Source organism: Molothrus aeneus, chromosome Z, assembly GCF_037042795.1.
Source record: "Molothrus aeneus isolate 106 chromosome Z, BPBGC_Maene_1.0, whole genome shotgun sequence".
Classification (NCBI taxonomy): domain Eukaryota; kingdom Metazoa; phylum Chordata; class Aves; order Passeriformes; family Icteridae; genus Molothrus; species Molothrus aeneus.
The window spans coordinates 16,420,096-16,444,029 of NC_089680.1; the positions used below are offsets into that span (position 1 = coordinate 16,420,096).

General features: G+C 37.9%; 1 protein-coding gene across 1 annotated transcript; it reads left to right on the plus strand.

Annotated features, from left to right (window-relative positions):
- The first annotated feature begins 2,854 nt into the window (after window positions 1-2,854).
- Window positions 2,855-4,421, plus strand: LOC136569357 (protein FAM240B-like). Its single transcript, XM_066569753.1, has 2 exons — window positions 2,855-2,994; window positions 4,343-4,421. Exons 1-2 carry the CDS (start codon window positions 2,855-2,857, stop codon window positions 4,419-4,421), a joined length of 219 nt encoding a protein of 72 aa, XP_066425850.1.
- The last annotated feature ends 19,513 nt before the right edge of the window (window positions 4,422-23,934 follow it).

Consider the following 23,934-nt stretch of genomic DNA (forward strand, 5'->3'; position numbering starts at 1 on the left):
GGCTTAAGTCCTGTTACACTCCTCTGAAAACAGCTGAAGTAGGAGAGAAAAATATGAGAGCTGGAGAAATAGTGATAGACTAGGTCTGATATCCCTGACTGCTCACATGCACTGAAAGTTTATGGTTTATAAAATGGATGGCAGGACAGAGGTGAATTCAAACCTCGATGCACGTGACGCATAAAGGCAAAAGAAACCATGTGTTATTTCAGTGGAGGTATTGGGCAGTTCCTATAGTCACAATGAACAGGCTCAAACAGATAATTCAAAATATATGGTATTTGGGATAAGGTGATTCTACAGTTCAGAGAAGCAAATGCTTCCATATTTATATGCTGTGTTTATCAATGACATATAAGTATTAGTAATGATGCAGAAATTCTGATGTGTTCAGTAACTTTGATCCTACTTGTATATATTTGAGAGCTCTCCAGCCATAGGGGAAATGAAAACAAATATTAAGAACTGAGGAAGAGAAAATTTGGCACCAAGATAGCCATATGTTAAGACAGTATAAAAGGTTAGGGAAGAATGACTTGGACAATGGTGTGCCTGATCAAAGAAAATACCACAGATCACAGGCAGAGAAAAGTACTAATTCCTGTCCCTGCCCCACCTCACAAATCTAAAAAAAAAAAAAAAAGAAAAGGGAAAAAAGAAAAAAAGAAGAAAAAAGAAGCCCCCAAATCTGTCATGGATAGCATTACATGTACTTTATAGTCTCAACAGAGTTCTAACATGCTTCTAAATACTGCCAGCACCAGACGTAAAACGAATAAATATGGAAACTACTTCTGAATATCTCTTTTAGTGGCTTTAAATTTTTTTCTTGTGATTTTTTCTGCTGTGGGGGCAGGTATTAGAAAGACACATCTACAAAATGCAATAAACCCAGTACCAAGAACATATCCAATCATATCAGGAGGCATAACATTAAAAACCAGTAAAGGATATGTATATTCTGAAAGTATATGCTTGGGCTCAATTACACCTTGTAAAAATGAGTTCCATAATTTTGCCTTATTCAGGAGTGATATTTACCCTCATAAATATATAAAAGATGCATCCACAGTATATTAGACAGGAATTCATAATAATTCAGAAGGATGAAGTTATTATGATTTGCTATCTCTTCTGATAAAGAAACCTGAAGACATTTTTTCCTGGCAGTTTATGTTGGAGCCCCAGGTATATAGGGGAATTTTTCTTCCTGCACTTCAGAACAAGTTATTCTTAGAGATTACCTTCTAGAGTGGAAAGTCCATTAGTTTTACTTAGATGGCTTTTACCATATCTTTCTTATACCTTTGAAGATTACGCCTCATACACAAAAAGTTTAAAAGGGTAGTAACTGCCACCTGGGAAGAAATATTTGGGTTGGCATTGATATATATGTGTATATTTATAGAATACATAAATTTTATGAAAACACACGCATGTATTAAGTGAACTTTTGGACCTGAAATTGGTTATCCCCTAGCACAGCAATACTTGCAATTCACATTACAGACTAATGTCAACAATTATACATCCAGATATAATTTGTTCAGGACCAGAAAATATGCTCAGTAATTCTTTTCTGCAAGAGCTGGGCTCAAGCATCATGCTTCTATTGTTTGGAGGCCATGAGCTGACATGTGAAGGCTTTACAGGGAACCACAGGGGAGTTACAGGGAAATCCCAGCAAAAAGGGGGGACCTCTTCAAAAGGGCTGATTTTATCCTCTGCTCACAGAGTCTCTATAATGTGTCTGTCAATTTTTCACAAAACAGCCAATTAAGTAAATATGAGTTCCCAGTTTTGTGTTCCCAATTTTGGGTTTTCTTATGATGTCTGGCAGGGGAATGGCAGCAGTTTCTTCCAGCTTTTCCAAGCTGGTCTTGAGGGGCTTGTTTACTATCTTTTTATGGCTCTGATTAAAATAAATTGCAAACAATTTCCATAAGTTCAAACAATGCATGAGAGGGCCCTAAATACTTGTTAAAAATTAAATTATCTGGAAAATATTATAATGGCATGTTCATGCAAAAACACATAGCAATTTGAAAGACAGCATGGATATACTAATTTCATATTTAATGAAGTTTTGAAAGTAAAGATACAATTTTCTGGCTGCAATGTGGCATACAAGGAATTTACTGTTCGCCCACAAAGAGTCATCCTGAGGCAAATATTCTTTCCCTACAATAAGATTCACTCCAGAATTTATTTTAAGATGACATTAACCAAAGCTGAAAGTACAGAATCATCACAGATACAAGAATATATTCAAGAATTTGAATCGATTTGAAGAAAAGGGGAAAATAATTAATAAACAAGGTTGGTTTTGCAAGTCATCATCTTATGAAATTATGTATCTACTTTTATATATATAAATTTTCTACATTTCCAAATAAAGCTAAGTGCCAGAATGATTAAAGGCAAATCATCAGAACAATAGTTACTTTAAAATTTTAGAGATATGAAAATAATGGGGCCAAAATATCTCAATTGATATGTCAATTTTTTTGTTTGTGAGTATAGTAAAAAGTATCCTAATTGCTAAATTACAGAATACAAGAGCACTGTCCTGATTGTGAACATAAATGTCACAGTCAGATGGAGGTGAGAGATATTTTAAGTACACAAGTAAGAACTCAGTTCACTGTAGACAGCATATCCTTAAGTGTCAGAGCTAGGAAAGAAAAGCTTAAATAATGACTCATGCCCACAGTTATCCTGATCCTACTAAAAAAAGGACTGTGTGACCCTAATGATGAAAATCCAAAACATCAAGAATCTGCTTTAGCCATGAAAATGGATGAGGAAGCAGTAACTTGTCATACAGTTGTTTCAAATTTTTCCTTTAGAGAAAATGAATAGCCAATATATGCGTCATGAAGTGCGGGGCTGTGAAACCAGCGACCTGAGGAACTTCTGGGAAAAGACCATCGAACAACAAACTCAGTACCTGCAAAGCGAAAAGGAACGTCAGCGAAGAAGCGCTCTGACAAAGTGGGTAATCTGCATCCAGAAAGCTTACTTGAGTTTGCATTGTAATTATTTTTTTTAAAAAAGTAATACCAATACTTAAGTCATGCAATGAAATCTGAAAGTAATTTAGATTTATGGAAAATAATAAAGCCTCCCAAATTAGGATGTAATGCTAACGTGTTTAAGCTATAAAATCATAGGATAGGAGAATAATTCACTCTGGTTCCATAATGAGTCCAAAGCATAGAACTTTCTGAAATTACCAAGACAAAATTTAACAGTGCAGACTTATCTTGAACATAAAGGCTTCTGTTCAGAGTGAAGCTAGCACAGATGTATACCTGGCCCATATTCTTACTCTGTAGCCTTCCTTTCACAAGCAAATAGTTTGAATTATTTAAGATTGTTTAATTTGTATATGGTAAATCCACTATAAAGCAGATGATCCAAGCATACTGACTGAGGCAACCACCATTCATAGCTATACCTGCCTTATTCAGCCACATTCCCCTTGATCAGTCACTGCAAGAAAGAGCAGTCTGCAGCAAGAACAGCACAGTTTTACTTCACATCAATTCTACATTAGTTGAAGGCATATGCAAAGATATATACTTTTGGTGTTTATTATATTTTGTCTTGAGGTCATCTAGCAAGAAAGCAATTTCCCAAAGCCTTCCTCATAGCTGTCTTTGCATTGATACTTGAAAAATTAGAGCAAGGACAGCCTTACATTACTGACCCTGGATGAAGGAACACTAGAATAGGTCTCCAGCATGTTTTATCCATTTGTGACTAACCTCATCTCAATGTTGCAACTCCTCAACTGGGAAGCTCTTACTCTCCTTTCTCTTTGAGTAAGTCTCTCTGTGGTACCTAGATATTATCAAAAAGAAAATAAAGGGCCACATATTAGTGAAAGCTACCTGTTATGTGTCTAACAGAAGCTCCAAGATGTGCATAACAGAAGCTTCAAGATGTGCAGTGCCTCCAAGCTGAGCAGGACAGTGGAGGAGGGAGGCTGGGGAAGTGGCGGGGTGATGTGACCCAGGGAGGGAGGCTGGGGAAGTGCTGGGTGATGGGACCCAGCAGGTGGCAGTAGGCAATCTCCAGTGCAGGTGACAAATCACTGTGGCACTCGAGAGAGGGCACACTGGAGATGGAGATAAACCACAAAGCACAGGTGATCTCTCACTGGGATTTAAGAGGTTGTCCTGAAGTACCATTCAGCAAAGAGCTCTAAAGCGGCAGGAAAATTTGCATGACAATTGGGAAAGAACATGAAGAATATCATCAGTGGAAAAGATGAAGAGTATAAAATCCATTCCATGTAAAATTATGAGGACAAGCTGATCCATATTTCTGTCCCTAGGCTCAGAAATGAATGGATGGAGAGGCTGGAAAAACGGATAAAGATGTTGAGGACCCAATCTGAAGACTCATCCAGCTGAAGAGCCCACACTCATCACACATTTGGGGGAAAATAAATCTGTTTTGTAGGAAAGCATGATGTAAAAGCTGAAGTCAGTTTTACTCTGTAGCTTAAATGAGCTATAATTAATTAGCTGTCATTGTTTGAAGTTTCATATGTGAAATGTCAATTGTTGCTTTCAAGACTGTGCATCTGTCCCTTCATTTGATAAATGGAGAATTTAGCACTCTGAAGTATTTAACCCTAACCAATCATGGTTCACTGAGATGTAGATGCCTGGGAAAAGAGTTTAATTACACAGTTGTGCTCTGCAAAAGCATTTCCTCAATATATTAGGTTTCTGTATAGACTGACTGTAATATAATAAATTTAGATGGTTTAATGAATAGTAGAGATTTTAATTTTTTACACAACACAGCCCAGTTCAGACTAAGGAATATAGGACATGCACAATGCCACTACATCCCTCTAGTGAAGCCCAAACTGGTGGGAGCTATAGACCCTAGCTGCCACATTAGAAGTCACCTGTTAACTTGTTACCATACACGTTTTGATAAGCAGCTTCTGTGAGACAACTACAAGAGCTGCCTAATCAACCCACATTAATTTGGTCAACCGATATGACCTAACTTGAGACACTATATCAGCACTGGTAGAATAACTTTAAGCTCTGACACTGATCTGGTACCTGACCTGGCTTGTCTAGAGGTGGATTGATATCTCTGTTTCACAGAGTAGCTTGGTGCGCTCTCACAGCTCTCTGTCATCCTGAGAGATAAGCAGGTTTTTTCTTTAGCACCTTTTCCCTCGAAGACCCAATATTTATTCCTTAAAGACCCATACTTTCAGAATTTAGCTGTTTTCCTCTTCCACATTTGTCATTAGTCAAAAATGTTTCTTGTCCCCTTCCTAATGCTTCATTAGGAAATGTAACAATTCTTCCAACAATATGAAAACATTTCAGTCAGCCAGCATAGTCAAATCACTTCCTTTTTAAGGTGACTGCTTTGTTGCCACCAAATGATTAGGGTAATGTACTGCAAGACTTGAGGATGCTAAAAAACTCTTCCTTGAGTCACTTAACCTTTTAGTCCCTTTCTATAAGACTGTTTCATTACCACTCTGGTAATTCCTATTGCTTCAAAGCAAAGAAGATTTGAATTGCCAGTGAGGCCAGAAGAGAACAATAGAAGGGCTTGGAGTTTAAAAACATGTAGAAAATCTGCTCTTCTTAAATAAAAATTTTGAAGAGTTATTTTTTTCCTTCTTTATCTATCACCTTTTAAATCCACTTTTGTGGATTCCAAGGCCAAACAGAATTTATTATGTGAATTTGAACATTAAATAATGCTTAGAAAGCCTGAAGAATTAATAAAATCATGAAAAAATTTATGACCTTGGAGCACTAATTCAGAAATCAGCAGCTATGTCCCCAAACTTAAGAGCAGAGTTTGCCAAACACCAGAAAAAAGATGCTAAGTCCATGTTCTTTGGTTTATTTTTATTCTTAAGCAATTTTAAGAGTAACACCAACTGTGAATATGAAGGATCATAGCATAATTACAATAAAGCTGGGCTTAAGAAAACAATCACCAGATAGCACCCTAACTTAATATTGGGCTTTAGTAAAAAAGTAGATTTCTTTGAAAATGTCAGTTAAGAAGTTTCAATTCCCCCGTCCCCTGCCTATGCCTGGTGCTTACTGAAGCTCTAATCCAACGCCATCAGTAGACAGTTTGGGGGTTTATATCAGTTTGGCCAAAATTAGAGCTTGAACTGAGCTAAGGGAAACACTTTCCAGTCTCTCATTCATTGTAAGTTATGGCACAAACAGGGAGGTACAAAAGAGGGAGTCAGAGTTGGCATATTTTAAAAATTAAAGCCATAGCCCTGGAATAAGCTTTTGTTTGCTTCTCACATAGTTTAGATCCGTCTTACTATTCCCTCATAAAATAAATCAGAATGAGGAAAAATCATAGAAAGCTGGGAAGAAAATGTGCCAGGAAGTGACTTCCATCCCAGTTCCTCACTGCTCATGCATGGTTATGTGGTCACTTAAGAATGCTCTGGAATAAGTCCCTATCAGGTTAGAACACCCTAAAATCATCTCTTTAAAATGACAAAAGGGAACTTATTTTTTACAGAACACGTCTATTCCAGCTCAAAGCCAAGAGGAGGTCTGAAAATATGTTTCCAGAATTAAGCCACTTTCCTTTGACCTATATAATTCCGCCTATAGTGCTTAGATTAATTATTTCATTTCCACAGTGCTAGATTCAGGACTTTGGGCCACATAATCTCCATTCATATGAATAGTAATAACGTGTTTTGATCAAAATTCACCAGGGTAATGCAAGGGCAATCTACTTAAGAGTTTTGTAAACTACCACACCAAAAATAATACATATTGAGGAAATAAATATAATCTAGAGTTGATGAGCAAAAATAAAGAGTGTGAAAGCATGAAAATTTAAACCTAAGTGTCAAGTAACAATCTCATCAGAAACTGGAGAAGACTCCAGGATAAAAGTGGTTCTGGCAATTTCAAAACAAAAATATTAATCTTTCCTTTACTTTGAAGGCCACAAGAGAAATTAAAAGGAGGAAAAAACAAAACAAAACAAAACAAAAAAACCCAAACCACTGCAATATTTGTGAGACTCAGAAATAAGCCATGGCATTATAAAAAGGACTAGAAAAACATTACTGCAGGACTGGAAAAGTCATCAACTAAAACCTGATAAAATCAGCTGGGTTTTATAAACTCATTATGGCTAGAGAGGATGCTTAGGTACTCTTCTGACAATTTTCCCCCAATATGCAGTTTCAGAGCAGTGCATTATTCAACTAAACAGTTTAAACTTAACTCAAATGTTTATAAAATAGCTTCTTGAATACACAGTTCACGTTCTTTTGATTTTGTTTTTTTTTTTATCCAGATTTTCACATTGTTTTTGAGTGTAACAATGTAACAGCAAGAGATTTTGACTTATGCCAACCTGATTTTAATAGCTTTGCAATTAAAATGTGGTAGATACTTGCTTGTCTTCCTAGCTTTCATTATTTTGCCACTCCTTGGCTTCATCCTGACACTAAGTAGCAAGAAAATGCATGTCACTTTCTCATTACAAATGCATGATACAGAACATTTTGGAAAAGCTTGCAACAGTGACAAAAGCTAAATGTAGTAAAACTTTACCATTCTCTGAAGCAAACACTAAACATTCATCACCCAGCTCCCTTTACATAGAATTTATAGTAAGTATGCTCCATGTTAGCACAAGAGTGACAGATGCTCCATTTTAGTCATATTAATGATCCTCCTAGTGTATGGATACAGGCTGACAGCTGTGAAGAATAACTCTGTCAGTAACTTAACAGACTTCTTAGCAGTTTAGCTCAAACTGAGCTAGCTTAAATACAGTTCTTCACTCAAGAATCCTTTCTGCTCAATGTCTTTCCTTAACCAAGGATCTCCTCTCTGTAGGTCCCTAATTAAGGAGCAAATAAGCATAACACAGCCACTGCAGACAGATTTTGATTTTGAACAATTGTCACAGGTCAGGCAAATGGGATATGGTCCTGCAGACCAATGCAGCATCACCCAGCAGGCTGTCTTCAGCATGACACCCAATGGTTTGGTGCTTCCTATTACACAGGTGCTTCACATCTGTGCAGCTATGCCTCTTTGGGCTTCTAGCTGCATTCATTAGAGAGGAAATGGATGTATTGGCCAGTTCTGAGGTGCCTGAAGTGCCCAGCAGTAAAATAAATCCACCATACAATACCAAGTTCACCTCCAGCGTTCTGTGTATAGTGTAAATTAATTTCAGCTGAGCTGTTTTGCGCTCTAGAAAAGCCGACAGGCTACCTCAGACTTTGATCCTATACTCAAGCAATGTGAAAGATAATCCCAGGCACATAGAGCTCACTGTGTAAACAGTACAGAAACAGTGGAGGGGGAGTGGAAAGATGGGCCAGAGCCAGGGGTCAGGAAAGAGCCATGGTACCTGTGTTGGGTACAAAGTCAAGGCCCAGTTGCTCTACACAGATAACATGATCCACTATGCAGCACAGTAGCCCAGTGCTTCAGCTGGAACTGAAATACATAGATAATTTCTTCCTAGAAACAGATCTGAAAAATAAAAGCATGCAGCCCTGGTCCAGGAAAGGTGCCAGAGCTGTGGTAAAATATACTACATGTCTAGAGAATCACCATTCATTTGACTGGATTCTCACCTCAGGAGTTTGGAAGGCCAAGATAACTTTGGGAAGGGAAGTTTAAGACAGGTAATGTCTTAAAATAAAGAGTTTTGAGGAGATTTGGCTGATGGCCTAAAGCTGATTACAGTTCTTATTGCTTGGAACTCATCTCTCACCATTCTAGGTTACACATGGAGCCTCTCCCACGCATGACTGCTGGTGTCGCCAACCCATGTGCATGTTAACCACACATGATCTGCAGTCACTGCTCCATAGAAGTTACTTTAGAGGTGAGTCTGGACCCTAAGTCAGAGCATTGTGTGAGTTTCCCTATACTCACACAAGACATTACCGTAAGATAAAAACTGCAGCCATTCTCTTCTTACATGAAGACAACTCAGTTTGAGTCAAACAGACTTAGCCTACATGCAGACTGGTTATGGAGTTCTAAAGTTTCAGGCTGATGAGAAGTACTCATATCCATTACAATATATGTCAAAATATAGATGGCTTTTTGAATGGCCTTTGTATTTATGGGTCTGACTTGAATGCCCCTTCAGATGAGAATCTCATCATTCTGAGAATGGCCCTGTGTGTCAAGGCAACCCCCACATACAGGCTGGGGGATGCGCTTGATAGAGGCCCTTCCAAAAAGAATCTGGGGATACTGGAGGATAGAAAAATGGACGAGTCAGCAATGTGCATTTGTAATCCAGAAAGTCAGCTGCACCAAAAGCAACATGGTCAGCAGGGCAACGGAGGGGATTCTGTCACTCTCCTCATTCTAGTGCAAGCCTACCTGGAGCACTGCATCCAGCTCTGGGGCCCCAGCAGAGGAAAATATCTTAGAATGGGTCTAGAGGAGGCCACAAAGATGGTCACAGGAGTGGAGCATCTCTCCTATGAAAACAGGCTGATAGAGTTGGGACTGTTCAGCCTGGAGAACACTCCAGAAAGAACATGTTACAGCTTTTTAGTATTTTAAGGGGGCTTATGAGAAAGATGGAAGGAGACTTCCTATCATGGTCTGTAATGAGAGGACAAGGGACAACAGTGTGAAACTGAAAGAAGGCAGATTTAGATTGCACATGATCGTGACTTTTTTTTTTTTAGTGAGGGTCATGAGGTACTGAAACACATTGCCCAGAGTAGTGATGGATATCCCATCACAGAAAGTGTTCAAGGTTAGGTTAAATGGGGCTTTCAGTAAGAGGAAGATGTCTTGCCTGTGAGAAAGAGGTTGGAACAGATGATCCTTAGAGATAAATCCAGCCAATCTATGCATCTATGATTCTGTGATTTTCTGATTCTATAATTAGAGCAAAGACAGCACAGTGCCTACAGTAAGAAGGGAAAATCAAATTACAGTACCCAAAGACATGATCTGTTGGTGAGCCTCCAGAGAAGACAGCTGTGCTGCACTTACCTCACAGCTCTTTATGTTTGCAGGGCCATTCTCTGTTGACAACCTGCTGTCTATAGCTGCTGGTAGCCATTTGAAGATTAGCCCTTTGCAGGAAGGATTTATAAAATGCTGCCACAGGATACCCTACTTAGACTTCATAACTTACTCTTCTGCGCACACAATTATTTTCTAATGAATAAGTATGATATCCTCAACCTACACAATTCACCCCAGAAAATTCATCTAACTTTTAGGATACGAGTTACTAATGTGAGCTACCAGAGCATTACTCACAAGTGAAAAACTCCCTCAGCCTTCTGTCCTCTTCTTGTAACCATTTTCTTTTTAGTGAACACAGTGCACAAGATCTTTGTAGCTGCTTTAAAAGCATTGAACCTTTCCCAGAGGCTTGTTTTTATTCCCTTCTCGTTCCTTGCACATATTCCTTTTTGCAATCTCACCACTGTTGTGTGTCAGAGGATTCAGTGCAGTAGCCCTGATGTCAGAGGTCACTGGTAAAGTTTACTCTGGGATTTGAGTGCTTTGTATTTGTGACCCTTTGTCCTTTGTCTGCTTCAGGAAGGAGAAGGAACAAATCCACCAAGCAGACTAATAGCAACCTGCCAACATTCACTGTAGGAAATAGAGCTGGTTTTGAATTGCAAAACCGGTAGAGACTTTTCAGGCCCTGGCTGACTGCTTTAAAATGCACATACTATCTCTAAAAGCAGGAAGCAGACACCAAGTGTTTAAACAGTTTTTCTTCTCTTTATCCCAGGATGAAAGTTTAATACCAAATTCTATCCCAGAACAAATTTTTATGGAGGAGTAATAAAATCTCTTGAAATGCTGGGATTATAATAGAAATGCTGACTCAGTCTTACCCATGGACAGGAAAGAACACTGCTGGTGTAATTATTGAATGCAACCCATCATCTTCATGGTGCTCTAAGTCAAAAGGAAAATGAGAGGTTTTGCATAATGCTGAAGATCTATAAGGGCTTTGATGTTACTCTAATCCTACACTAACTAATAGTTCATTTGATGTCCAAGTGACGTGAATGAAACTTCATAAGGTGCTTAAGGTTATTATAATTGGAGAGTTGAGAGCAGAAGCCAGGTGGGAAAAAATGCTATCTCTGTTTTACTTGATTTACCTAGATTAAATCCTGTTGTCAGAATATTTAAGCAGTGTTTCATGATTGAGATAATCTTTTAAAACAGAGGCATGGATAGTCTATTGAAAAAGAAATGTGAGCTGAAATCAGCTTATAAAATCCTCATATTGTTTGCAGGTTATTAATAGGCAGTGCAACACTGAAGGCCAAATCTTGGGGTAGTGTCTTTGCCTACAGTGAGCAGCTTCAAAGATGAGGATCAGCTGAGTCAAAAGCAAGAGCAGTGGGACTGTGTGGGTTGTGGAATGGTCCCATGAATTGTATCATCTGCCCCACCAAAAAGGAGCTCTGCAAAGGGCTCTTCAATGTTCACTAGAGCTACACATGTACACGTTTGCATACTGAAATGGAACCAAAAGCCCTGGGCACCTGCATTTGGAATTCATATATGACACAACAGCCCAAAGTCTGTCAGATTAACAAGGACAGGTGAGTTAGAAATACAAAGGCTTTTTTACAGCTCTTGGGGACCTCCTGACCTGAGACAATACAGAGACTTTTTATCCCAACCAATATACAGTGTGAAAAGGTGCAGCTGGACTTGTGAGGATGCTGTACAGCACAGCCTCTCAACAAGAGAGCCTATTTGCTCCATGAGTGTCTTTCAGTACCCCGTCATTTGTTTATTGAAGGATTCTCAATGAGAGCTTTGCTTTGATTCTTAAGGTTTCACTTCTGATCAGATGGGGAAAAACAGGATTTTCCCATTATTGCTTTTGCAATCTAAGCTCTCCAGATTTTGGGGGGCAAAACAACTAAAAAAATCAAATCCAGCATATATATAACACAGAGCTAACAATCCTATGTGAAAATTGATACAGGGTGAATTTTTTGAAGACTGTCTACGGAACAGCTTAGTTGGAAGCTCATAGTTTTGGGCACCTTCTGTATGAAGCATTTATTCATCCAACATCTGCTCACATCAAAATTCAAGAAAGGAGCCATCAAGTCAGAGACTATTATATTAAAACAAATAGTCCTTCTCTACATAAAAGTTATGAACACCACTAATTACCTTTATTATGATGATGATATTGATCTCTTCTTCTCTAATTTATTTTGGTTCTAGAGCAATATTTTTTCAAGAAAATGGAAATAAAGCTTCTCAACTTCACAGTAGAAATTAACTGAAATAGTCTTTGCTTTACTTGAGTAGATTGGCTCTCAGGAGCAAAAGATTGCCTTGTAGTGCAATATTGATGTAAGGGTTTTCTACTTTTGTAGCTTCAGCTGAGCTGGAAAAATGATTTAGCTAAGTATGGTGCAACTAGTTTTTCCTCAGAACACCAAATGCTGAAACTCATCTTGGACTTGTGTCTCATTTAATTTGATCTTTTTTCTTCCAAAGGCTCAGGAGACCCAACATGCTGAACCAAAAAAGATTCGATTAAGACATGTGAGATCAAAACACAGTAGCTACATGACCTGAGCTGTTTCCAAAACCTCTGTCATTTTAGCCTAAATGTCCCCCTAGATGTCCAAATCTCTTCTACTGGACTGCTCAGAACTGGCCCTGCCTAAGCCATCAGGCGCTTCACTCATGCCTCAGTCAGGCATAATATAGGCAATGCAGTAAACAGGACCAGTGTGGGCAGCATATTTCTCACATGTGCCAGAAATAACCCCTCTTCTGAAGAACATAGTGGAGACACAATACCAGCTTGGACAGAAGGGATTCTGAACAAACATACAAGGAAAAACCTGTCAGTTTCATTAGCTGAGAGACTATACCTAACAGTTATGGCAAATTCTCAGATATGAGAAGATACAGGTTTTCCTCAGCAGATTCCTGACTACCTCCCTGTGAAAAAAAAGAAAAGCTCAGCTGTTTCATGGCATTTGATTTCAGTTTCGAAAAAACAGATTTACTACGATGAAACTGAGCATGTGTATATATGAGCAATATGTGAAAGGAAACAAGCTTTCCTAAACCAACAGTTGCATTAAAAAATCTTTGCATACTAGGAAATTGATGGAAGAGGGCTTCCAGGATCTCCTAGAAGTCTCACGGCTTCATTTTGAAATGGGGTATAGCAGTTTTATATCCCTTACAGGCAAGAATCTACCCTACCGTTCTTCCCTTCCAAGCACAATCCTGCTGATATTGTCATGACAAAATCCCAAAGAGAGGTTTAAGCTGTTTCAAAAGTCCAGGCTGAGATCACAAAAGATTAGTATTAAAAATTTATGACTGTAGTGTTTCATGTTTCAGAGGCCATTTTCTTTCATTTTATCCCCTCTTCATACAAGATCTCAGCTCACTTGTAACAGCTGTCTTTCATTGATGGGTAAACAGCAACTTTTAATCAAACAATGAAGGTACAATGTACTACTCCCCACAATAGCCTAGTAATAAGGATAGTGACCCAGTACAACATTCTGACATAAACTGCTTCATTAGATGACTCTAATCCCCATTAATTGCCACGTTTAAAAATTACTCCAAACTCACTCAATTAGTAAAGAACATCACAAATGAATGGCTAGAAGCTTCTTAATATTACTGTCCAAATTACACTAACCCACTACTGTAAGCTTCTCCTCAGAGAGAGGACCTGCTTCTGATGTAGAATGAAGAGGAACACATTAAACTGAACATGATCCTGATTAATGCAAAAGCAAGACAGAGAACAGTAACTGTGGCTTATGCATTTGAGTCATTGAGCCTCTTAGACCATTTCTTTTTGTGAATTTCTACATAGTTGTCTCCTTTAGCTCATGATTACCTGGCTGTCTGCACTAAATTACAGTCCTTCTTTTTCATCTTCATGAGAGGTCATGGACCTATTCCCATCTTTCAGTGAGTCTTTGAACTACAACCTTCTGAATTTGAGAAAAAATTAGGTGAAATCCTCCCCAAGGTCAAGCTCACCCTACCTCAGTCCTTTGGTGGCTATCCTCTCTCCTTTCTACTTCTGAGTTTTTATACTGTGTGGAGATAGGATGATGACTTACCAATCTGTTTGATACTGAGATAGTGTCATTAAGGCCATGGCTCCATGGCAATACTATATAAATCTACTTTCCTCACTTGCAGGAAAAAATTGAATGATTAAGCATAGTAGCATCCACCATGCCTTATCTTACTCTTCTGCTTACAAAGTGCTCCTATAAATACTTTGCCTTTTTGAAGTTCTACCTTTGTTCATATTAACTGGTTTGGACTACAGGCAGAATTCTCAGGTGGGAAAGCCACCTCTTACCATCTCTCTCCTCATGATTGTAGCACATCTACAAATAAGATAAAAATTTTATAAGAAGTGTTAGAAATTATCGAATCAGTAGCCAAATTTATAAAAAATTTTAACAAAGATTTATTAGATCGATAGCAAAAAAATAGAATTTTGAAAGACCACCACAGCCAAGACAGCGTCAGCCCTGGGTGCAGGCACTGGGTGAACTGAGATCCGACTGACAAAGTGCCAGCGTTTCCCCAGTGGTTCACCCCAAATGCTTCAAGCAGCGAGCTTATATACAGTTTATTCTGCCTGAGGCAGGGATGACCAAACATTTCTTTGTGTCTCTTCACACGTGGAACCGGATCCATACATGTGCAGGAATAGACAAAGGTAGGTCCAGGGGTCCAGACGGATGTCTGAGCACCTCAGTGGAGTCTGTATTCATATGTAGCAGAGTGACCTGGTTCTTGAGTACGGTAGATGTAATCTTCCACAGAAATTATCCATGGCCCAGGAAGGTTTCTTTCATACGTTAACAGACTTAATATTATCTTAAAGTTGTCCTTGTCCGGAAACTAATTGAATAAAAATGAGACTTTGCTCCCAGCCAGGGTGATCACAAACATACCTTAGATTCTATTTTATACACATATATAGCATGAATTATCTCTACCATAAATTACAGAAGTAAAACTAACATATTCCTCTGATTATCTTCTTGGGATTCATTATTTTTCCAGTGCCATTTCTGTACAGCTTCTTTGGCAGCAAAGTCCCAGATCTGGATGATGTAAATTTGACAACCTTTAATAAGAAACAGATGGTAAATGTATTTGCAGTGATGCAGGTGGCTGACTTTGACTCAGCTGTTTCATAAGGATGCAGATGCTACTCTAACTCAGCTGATGGAAGAAGAGGAGCAGGGGATTTAAACTTAATATTTACTTTGGCAAACTATGTATCTGGATCAATCTGACTTGGAAAGTGACATATCAGGATGCTATCATCTAGAACCCATGTACACAAAAGGGTAGAGTAGTGATGAAGAGCTGGAAGAGCTGCAGAAACAGAAGAACTTCTAGCTTACAAATGCCAAATGGAAACATGAACCAGGTTCAGCCCAGAGATGTAGCACCAGGATACTTTTCATGAAACCTCCCCTTAGATGAAACAAACACAAGGGCAACCTTCCGCCTGTGAGTCAAAGTAGCACAAACTGGCTGCAGCTGCACTACAGACAGCTCAGACCCTTTGTCATGTACTGTTGGTCTTAAGACATAATAATTGTTGTAAGGTGGGGGATAGGAGGGAGGGATTGAGCCCCTCATTTCTTTGTTAATGTGAGGGATCACTTCTTGCAGCCAATTGAACGGAAGTTTTCCTCATTTGGCAGAAGTAATGTCTTCGCATGCTCTGGATAGGCACAAGAGTATTGTGGGAGTATCTGGAGACACTAAGTCTTTATGGACAATGCTGGAATATTTCAACCTTAAAAGAGAATAATTTACAGACACCTTGTCAAAATGTTGAAAAATCCTGAAGATGGGTAAGATTACTCTGGAAGAGTAGTATGTGTCCTCAGTATGGGTAAGAGGAGCAAAAGAAATAGTGGCTGCATATTCAGTCCCAAAAAAAGATTTTCCTTTTGCAGTTATGAGAATATAGACCATTGTTATCAGCTTTAATAAGCACAATTCCTTGATCATTTTTCAAAGCTGAAAATATCTGTAACAATATTGATTTCAGAATTTTTTCATGAAATCTTAACCACTCTTAAACACTCTCTGCATAAGTGATATTTGGGTACTTTTGATGGCATTATTAGCATTTAAGATCTTTCTCTGTGTTTTCTTTAAAGATAATGCCAAGAGATATATTTCATTGTCAGGCTCACTAATACACATTTGCTGCACACTTGTGGTCAGGGATTCAGTGCATAGAGTGGAGGGGTCAGAACAGGAAAGACAAGAATGAGCAAGCAAAGGCTGCAAGTATAAACAAGAGCAATTAAATATACCAGGGAAATAGGTATAAAACTTCAAGACAATAATGGAGATTCTACTGAGGTTTATACAGTGAGAATTCAGAAAAATGTTCTTACTTCCATCTCCTATAGCAGAGTATAAATAATCCCTGAAGGAAAAGTCTGAACACCTTGATTTTAGTTGAACTGTAAGATTGCACAAAGCACTTGGAGGAAAAAGTTCCCACTGTAATACTTTCACACAGGCTGTTAGTGAGATCTCCTCTACATTGTCTTCTTTCAGAGTATATGTAAAATTTTTGTGCATGATCACTGTGTCACGTTCTATAGCCCTGGAGAGATACATTTATGTTTCTGCCAGTCACCCTCACAGACAGAGGCGAAGGTGGCAGCAGCTTATATTAGACATGTAGATAGTCTTCTGCATTCTCCTGTGCTTCCAGTTTATTTGTGAGAGAAGACACTGCTTAGGGAGGCAAAGGCTGTGCACAGTAGCATCAGGAGGGGCCACTTACGGTGTGGAGCTGCAGAGTATGGGGGGATGTCTGGATCTTTTCAGATTAACGATGCAAACATTTGTGGGATCAAATTCTAACACAGATCACAGGAAAAAAAAATCTGTATTAAAACATTTCAAAAAAAGTCCTTTAATCTATATTCTCAAATAACAAATTATTCATTCTAGAAACAGCATGTGTGAGCCCAAGAGACTTCAAAAAGAGGAATTCATTGACATTTCTGTGATAAAACATGACTGGGTAGGGAAAAAACTTAACTGATTGCTCTTCACTCTCATCTGCTTCTACAGAGACATAATTGAGCCCTAAAGCTTTGTCTGTTTGACATTTTTGACAAGAAATTAACTCTCACTTTACTTGTGTCAGTACCATGCATGACCTCTCATTGAAATAGGCAGCTCTTGAAAAATAAGGCATTAGGTTCTCATTCTGAACTCGACCAGGAAATGGATTTTTCTAAACACCAGCTAGTAAGTTTCAATGCATATTTGTTTGAATGGACAATGCCTTTAACCTACTGTGGCAGTGTGGTACAAAATAATGAAACATCTGGGTTTTACCTGCATTTAGAATAGATATAATCCAAGAAGAAATCACAGAAACAACCATGTTCAGTTTTACAAAGTGAGGCCTCGTACAGGCTGAATGTATCGGGTTTTTTTCATTGAATCTGTTCTTTAGTCTAATCATAACGTCCTGTTGGATCAAACACAATGACTGGCTGAGCAGTGTTGATAGAAATTTGCAGTATGAGCCAAACCTGAAAAAAACTGTGAGATTCCTAAGTATGCACAGAAAGAATTAATTAACCCCACTGAAGGGACATTTTTCCAGTTCATTTAAAAAAAGTTTGACAACAGGAAGAGTCAAAAGAAGATACTTAAAGTATTCATAATTTCCACATACAATTTTACCTTTACCTGTCAATATTAACCTTTACATTTTGGGAGTTTGTTGTTATTTTCTTTTGCTTACCTTCACCACGAACTTACCCAGCACAAAGAACTTGCATTTAGACAACTTTTAGAATTTTTTCTTCTCCTACTCTTGAACCCCTAATGATTCCAGCATCCTAGGAGCCTTCATTGCCTTCAAAAAACATATGTAGAAATGCCTAGATAATGGTGCCACTGGGTTGCACAAAATGCACTGCAGGTCTGTAAATTATCTCTAGCCAAAGGTAGAATATGAATTGGTATTTGACATCAGAGACCCAGGTAAAATATCCATCAGCTTATGGAGGAGAGAATTACGCATGATCTTTTCCTGGTGTAATATGTGTATCAAAAAGATGGAAAACATAATCCTAGCAACTGTTTTGAAAATGGTTTTACCCATTAGGTAGCAGTCCCATTATCCTGAAGCCATTTGTAACACTACTTTCTCAGCAATATGTTTATGAACATCTTTATATAACTCATCGTGTTTATGAATGAATATAGGCTCATAACATCTTTCTGTTGCAAGGGAACACTTTCATCTGTTTTTCATAAAAGCTGAACTGAACCACAGACAGAAGTATGGAACAACATGCAGGTAAAAGGACATCAGCACTTTCTGAATTATGTCTTTGGAAGAGGTGTAATTTACCAGCATTTCTCACCCTCCTTATGCTGTTGTGGTTAGAATGCAGTTGAGGGGTTTCAATCACTACTGCACCACAGGAACACCAGATTTGGTCATACCCTTGGCATAAAAATGCACCAACAGCAAAGAAGCTGCAAAATTCATGTAAGAATGAAGCAAGTTAAGGAAATTTGTGATTTATATTGATAAAACTGGAAAAATAATGTGTTTACCCTATGTTCTAAAGTTCTTGATGTTTAATCTGTGGTTCTGAGAAGCCATGCTGATAAAGCTTAAAAATAAACTTTATTTTAAAATAAATCTCAATTGTACCTATCCAAAAGCACAGCCTTTCTATTTTGCCTTGCAGAAAAATAAAAAAACAATTAAAAGAGTGAGCAGGAAATAATTATTTTTATTTTAACATGAAATTAGAAAAAAAAAAAACAAACCAAATTTGTCTTTGAGATTTCCTGCTACTTTTTGTTTATTTAAAAAAAAAAAAAAAAGAGAGTTTAAGATAGTGGTTAATATTTTGAAACAGTGTTCAATATCCTGATTTTACATGAAGTCTCTAAAAAAATAGCTCATCAATACATACAGACCTTAGCAAAAATCAATGTTAAAAGAAATTATAGATAATAGAGAAAAATTTAATTCAATTAGTGTATCAAGGGCTTTGAACTTCTTCATAACGGCTGGTAAGTACACAAGCTCATTTTGCACTTAATATTCCTGTGGTATCCATAAACTCCTCAGGGCTCACTGCAGCAACTGCATATTTATCCTAACTTTTAATTAAATATTAAAAACAGACAGATGTTGCAATGAATCAAAAAAGGAAATTTAAGGATTTGAAATTACTCGTCTATCAAACATGCTGGCAGAATTTTCTTCTTGAGAGGTGAAATGGTGAAACAGTAATTCACACAAGACGAATGAGATAAGAGGGCGCTGGATCACTTCCAGGGATTATTCAAGGCATGCAAAAGGCCCTGGATTTCAGCCACAAATCCTGCTCATTTGCCTTGGAATAGGTGACACTGTTCATCTAAACGACCTAGATGTACTGTAATCACTGGGGAGTTTTCAATGATAATGTGTTCAAATACCAACTACTAATTGTTATTTGCAATCATTGAACTAAATCAAAGTTGATAGAAATGACCACTATTACAATTTTCAAGCCTTATTCTCCTTAAATTGTTCCAGGATGTTAAGGATGGTAATTGCTTCAAAGTCCTTTGTATGGGTGTATGCAGAAGGTATGGTGGGAAGAGATAGCATCAGTTTTGGAGAGTAAACACTTAGATGAACAAGGGATTGCTCAGGGACATTATTCCAGTAGAGAAAAGATAGTCTGTGCTCATTATGTGTTTTAAATACGTGCTCTTTCCCTATTGAGCTTCAACGACAAAACCAAATAATCAGTAGGGCTGTTATCCTGGTTCCCTCCCTGATCAAGTTTCCAGAGTCCATGCAAAAAGAGTGATTTTTTACGTATTTCGTAAAAACCTGTATGTAAAGCCCGGGGGCCTTCTTCCTGAGTACGTCAATCGGCTGTTAATCCAAACTCCTGGTATCACACGGTGATATAGCCATCCTGTTCTTTACTGAGTAATAATTCAGAGACTGATTTTTCTGTGAGTACAGAGTAATCTTCGGAAAAGTGAAAAAGAAAAAAAAAAAAAGTAGTATCAAGCATCAGAATTCAAACAAAGTTAAGATGGACGCTCGGGCCTAACTCAGCTGCTTGAAGAAGGTTTTGGCTTCAGAAAGTGGAGATTTTTCATTACTGCGGTGATACATGAAACACATGCACTTTGAGGCATGCAGCTCTTCAGGAAGGTAACAGCTTTCATTGTGTTCCTTTCCACAAAAACGTTCACCAGCTTAGAGACATTTGCTTAGCAAAAGCATAGCAAGTCCTGGGACATTTTGATTTAGATTAGATTACAATAGACTAGGTTCAAAATTCCTTTTCAAGCCTCCTAGGACAGCAATATTCAGACCTTAATATTATCAAGCAAAAACAAACGAATCTTAAAAATACTGCAGTAACATTAAAAATATACTCTAAACCAAGAAGCCACATGGAAAATATTTTTAATAGAACCTAATGTAAAATATTACCTTTCAAATCGATTTATCATTTATTGTAGATATCATAGTACATTGACCATCTAGTTATGCCATTTACCAGATCTGAGTCATGACAATGATATTACATTTTAAGACAAGAGAACACAAAAAAGGGAAGAAAGAAAAAGTGACTTTCACACGAGAAATTAAATTTACTTTAGGCTCTGTTGCTGCCAGAGACCAATTTGGAGCAGGTCCTGTGATAAATCCACCACCCAATGCCGTTGCAAATTGCTGAGTTAATGAAGGGAGTTCAAGTAGGGAAATGAGAGGCGAGAGTAGCAAGGTGCTGATCATCTGTAAATTACTTGCTGCAGGGCGTACGATGTTAAAGCTCGGGGAGTGAAATACATCGTTTTTTCTTAGATGATAAGCAGAGGATTTACTTCACTTTCATTACTATATTTCACCAAAACTTCCCCTTCAAACTAATTCATTTTTGTGTACCCAACAGTGTAAGATTATGGCAGAGGAATTTCACGTGCAAAAAAAGGAGTGAAATACAGGCAGATGAGAGAGAAAACATATCAAGCTTTTTAGGTAAGGAAATACTTTTCTAAAATAATGAAAGTGCCGTTTTTAAAATGTTTGATACTGTTTACAGGGGGGAAAAAATCTCTGGTAATTTTCTTTAGTAAATTCTTGTATATTGTACCTTCACATTTCCCTTCCTAGTAGTTACTTAAAACTGGAGGAGGGAATCACTTTTCAAATAATACTTATGCTATCTATAGAGAATGATTTACTTCCCTTCCCCACGTGCTCCAAAACCATAATTATAATTATCTTTCACTAACTTGATAAGGTAAATTCATAATATTTTTGTGAATTCATTTTTCCTGTAATTTTATCTTTGCAGTGCAGAGTTTTATAAAGTACACCAATATCTTTTCAAGTGCACAGATTTGAAACTAGTGAGACATAATCTTTATTTCTTGATTTGGTTTTGCTGGGGGCGGGGGCGTTTCTTTTCTTTGTTGTTGGGTTTCTATAGGTGATAGTTCTACCAAGCAAAGAAAATTCTTCACTTTTATTAAGGAGGTATTCCCTCACCTCCTCTTAATATCAAGCATTAAATTCACTACTGTCTTATAGCCTCAGCTTTCAGGCACCTTCATGCATTAATGGAGTTAATTGTGTGAGCAGCATTACCCTCATGTTCATAGGTTAGTATTTTCTGTAATGTTGCTCTCTTTGACTTTTTCAGGGAACCAGGCCCTTCACATGAAGAAGGATGCAGGATTCCCACATTAAGCTTCAGAGTGAGCAGAATCTGGTTATGTCATCTCTGTGGCATGTTTAGGAGTCACAGTGTGTGTCTTGATCCCTTGTGACTCTTCTTGCAAATAAAAAAAAGGTAAAAATCTAGACATTTTAGTATTTTTTATTTTACAATTCCATCTTCTGAACCAATATAACAGTGCTGATTTGAATTGTGAAGCAGAAAGAAAAAAGCTAATATGAGATATAAACAGATATAAGCTTCTCTATCACTTTCTAAAATTTCAGTTTTGATGCTCATGACTTTTTAGAAATAATTTCATGTTGTCAGTTTTTATAAGTAGTGATGTATGTAAATTTTGAGTCTTAGTTGTTGTAACAGAACGTTACTGTACTCTTTTAATTTATGTGTTTAAAGGATGTAAAGGGGAAAACTGTAACAATTCCCCAAACCAAGAAAATCAGCACACAACCTTTAAACAATCTTCAGGAAACTTCCTCTGTTCCAAGTGGAAAAGAGCAGAAATCCTTCTGACGTATTTTATTGAGTTAACCATAGTAAGTTGTTCATCATACGAGTATATAAGTTGATTTTTCACATCCACTGTGAAGATGTTTCTAGCAGGGGAAAAGGGCTTGAAGGCCTTGATAGACTAGCTCTGGTACATAGTGATAGATATATTAGCCAAAACCCAATAGACAAAAAGCCATACATGTTAATGAAAGCATGTAGACCCCAGTGCAAAGGACTTGACACCACAGTGGGACTTTAGCAAATAGCAAAGAACCCTCGAAGCCCGGTAAGAGTGCAAGCAGACATAAGCATCACAGTTAGCAAGTCCTCTCATGAACAGAAGGGCACCCTTCTGTGCCCCTGATGTCATTGCTAATGCCAGCTAAAGCATCCACAGAATTACTTGCAATATGTTGGTCCTGTGGAAAAGATGGGAGATGAAACATCATTATTTTCTGATTTTTGAAAATTGGTGGAGAAAATTAGAAAAGGCTGACAATTTTGTTAAAAAACAGGAAGCAAAAGCAGAGTTCAGAAACTTGTGTCAAATGCTCCCCACTTCACAGGTGATGCAACAGCTTTAGGTTGTACTGCCAACAAAACCTGATAATAAAGAATATGTACCTGATCAAAAAACCATTTTTCACCTCATGCTTCTATTTTGAGATGCGGGGGCAGCTTCAGACTCTAGAAGCTGCTAAGGAAGAATCGTATTTCATACACAGGGCCCAAAATGCCAGTTTCAGACACCCCCTGGTCGGTGCCTATTGCCTTGGTATGTGTGCCAGCAGCATTGGTTATCACCACCTATAAAATCTCCTCTTCCCCTCACCTGGATAGAAGACAATTTCTAAAATTCTAAGTTTTTGATTCTAAATTTCCAGAGGAAATAAGAAAATTGCAGTAATAGAGATTCTCCCATGCCTGCTATCTGTGCTATTAGGTGAGCCCTTTATTTGCCATTGGACTATGCAAGGATCTATGCAGAAAGCTATTACCCTGCTTCAGAGAGAGCTATTTAATTTCACTTTTCCTAACATTTCCCCCAGTTCCCATGGAGAGTGTAAAGAACTGATGCTTTTGTACCCGAAGTAAGATGTGTGTTACCAGCTTCAGCTGCAGATGTATGTGCAGTGCCTGCACCCTAGACACATAGACTTTTGTCTCTCTTCACTACCTGGAAGTATCTTCCAAAACATTTTTGAAAAGACACACTCTTAAAGAGAATTGGTGAGACTTTTCTGCTAACCCAAAATGGATATAATTGAGTGCTGTAGCCATCTGTTCAGACGCCAGGGTTTGCATGCCTTTTCCAGACTTGGTAGCCAGAAAACTGGATCAAAGAAAGTAACTCCTTCTGTGTTTTTAGAGAACATATGAAAGGTCAGGTCCTTGAATGAGTGCCTCTACAAGCTTTAATCTCTGATTAAGCACAGGAACAACAAAAGCCTGAAGGCAATTGTATCTCTTACTGAAAGATTAATTAAAATTTATCAGAATGCTAGTTAATTTAGTCTTTGACCTTTTGAATGTGCTAACAAGTCAGAATAACTGTGTAGAATCTTTGCAATAGACAACCAAAACAAATTGTAAAAGCATCAAGCTTAAATTGCTGGCATGTC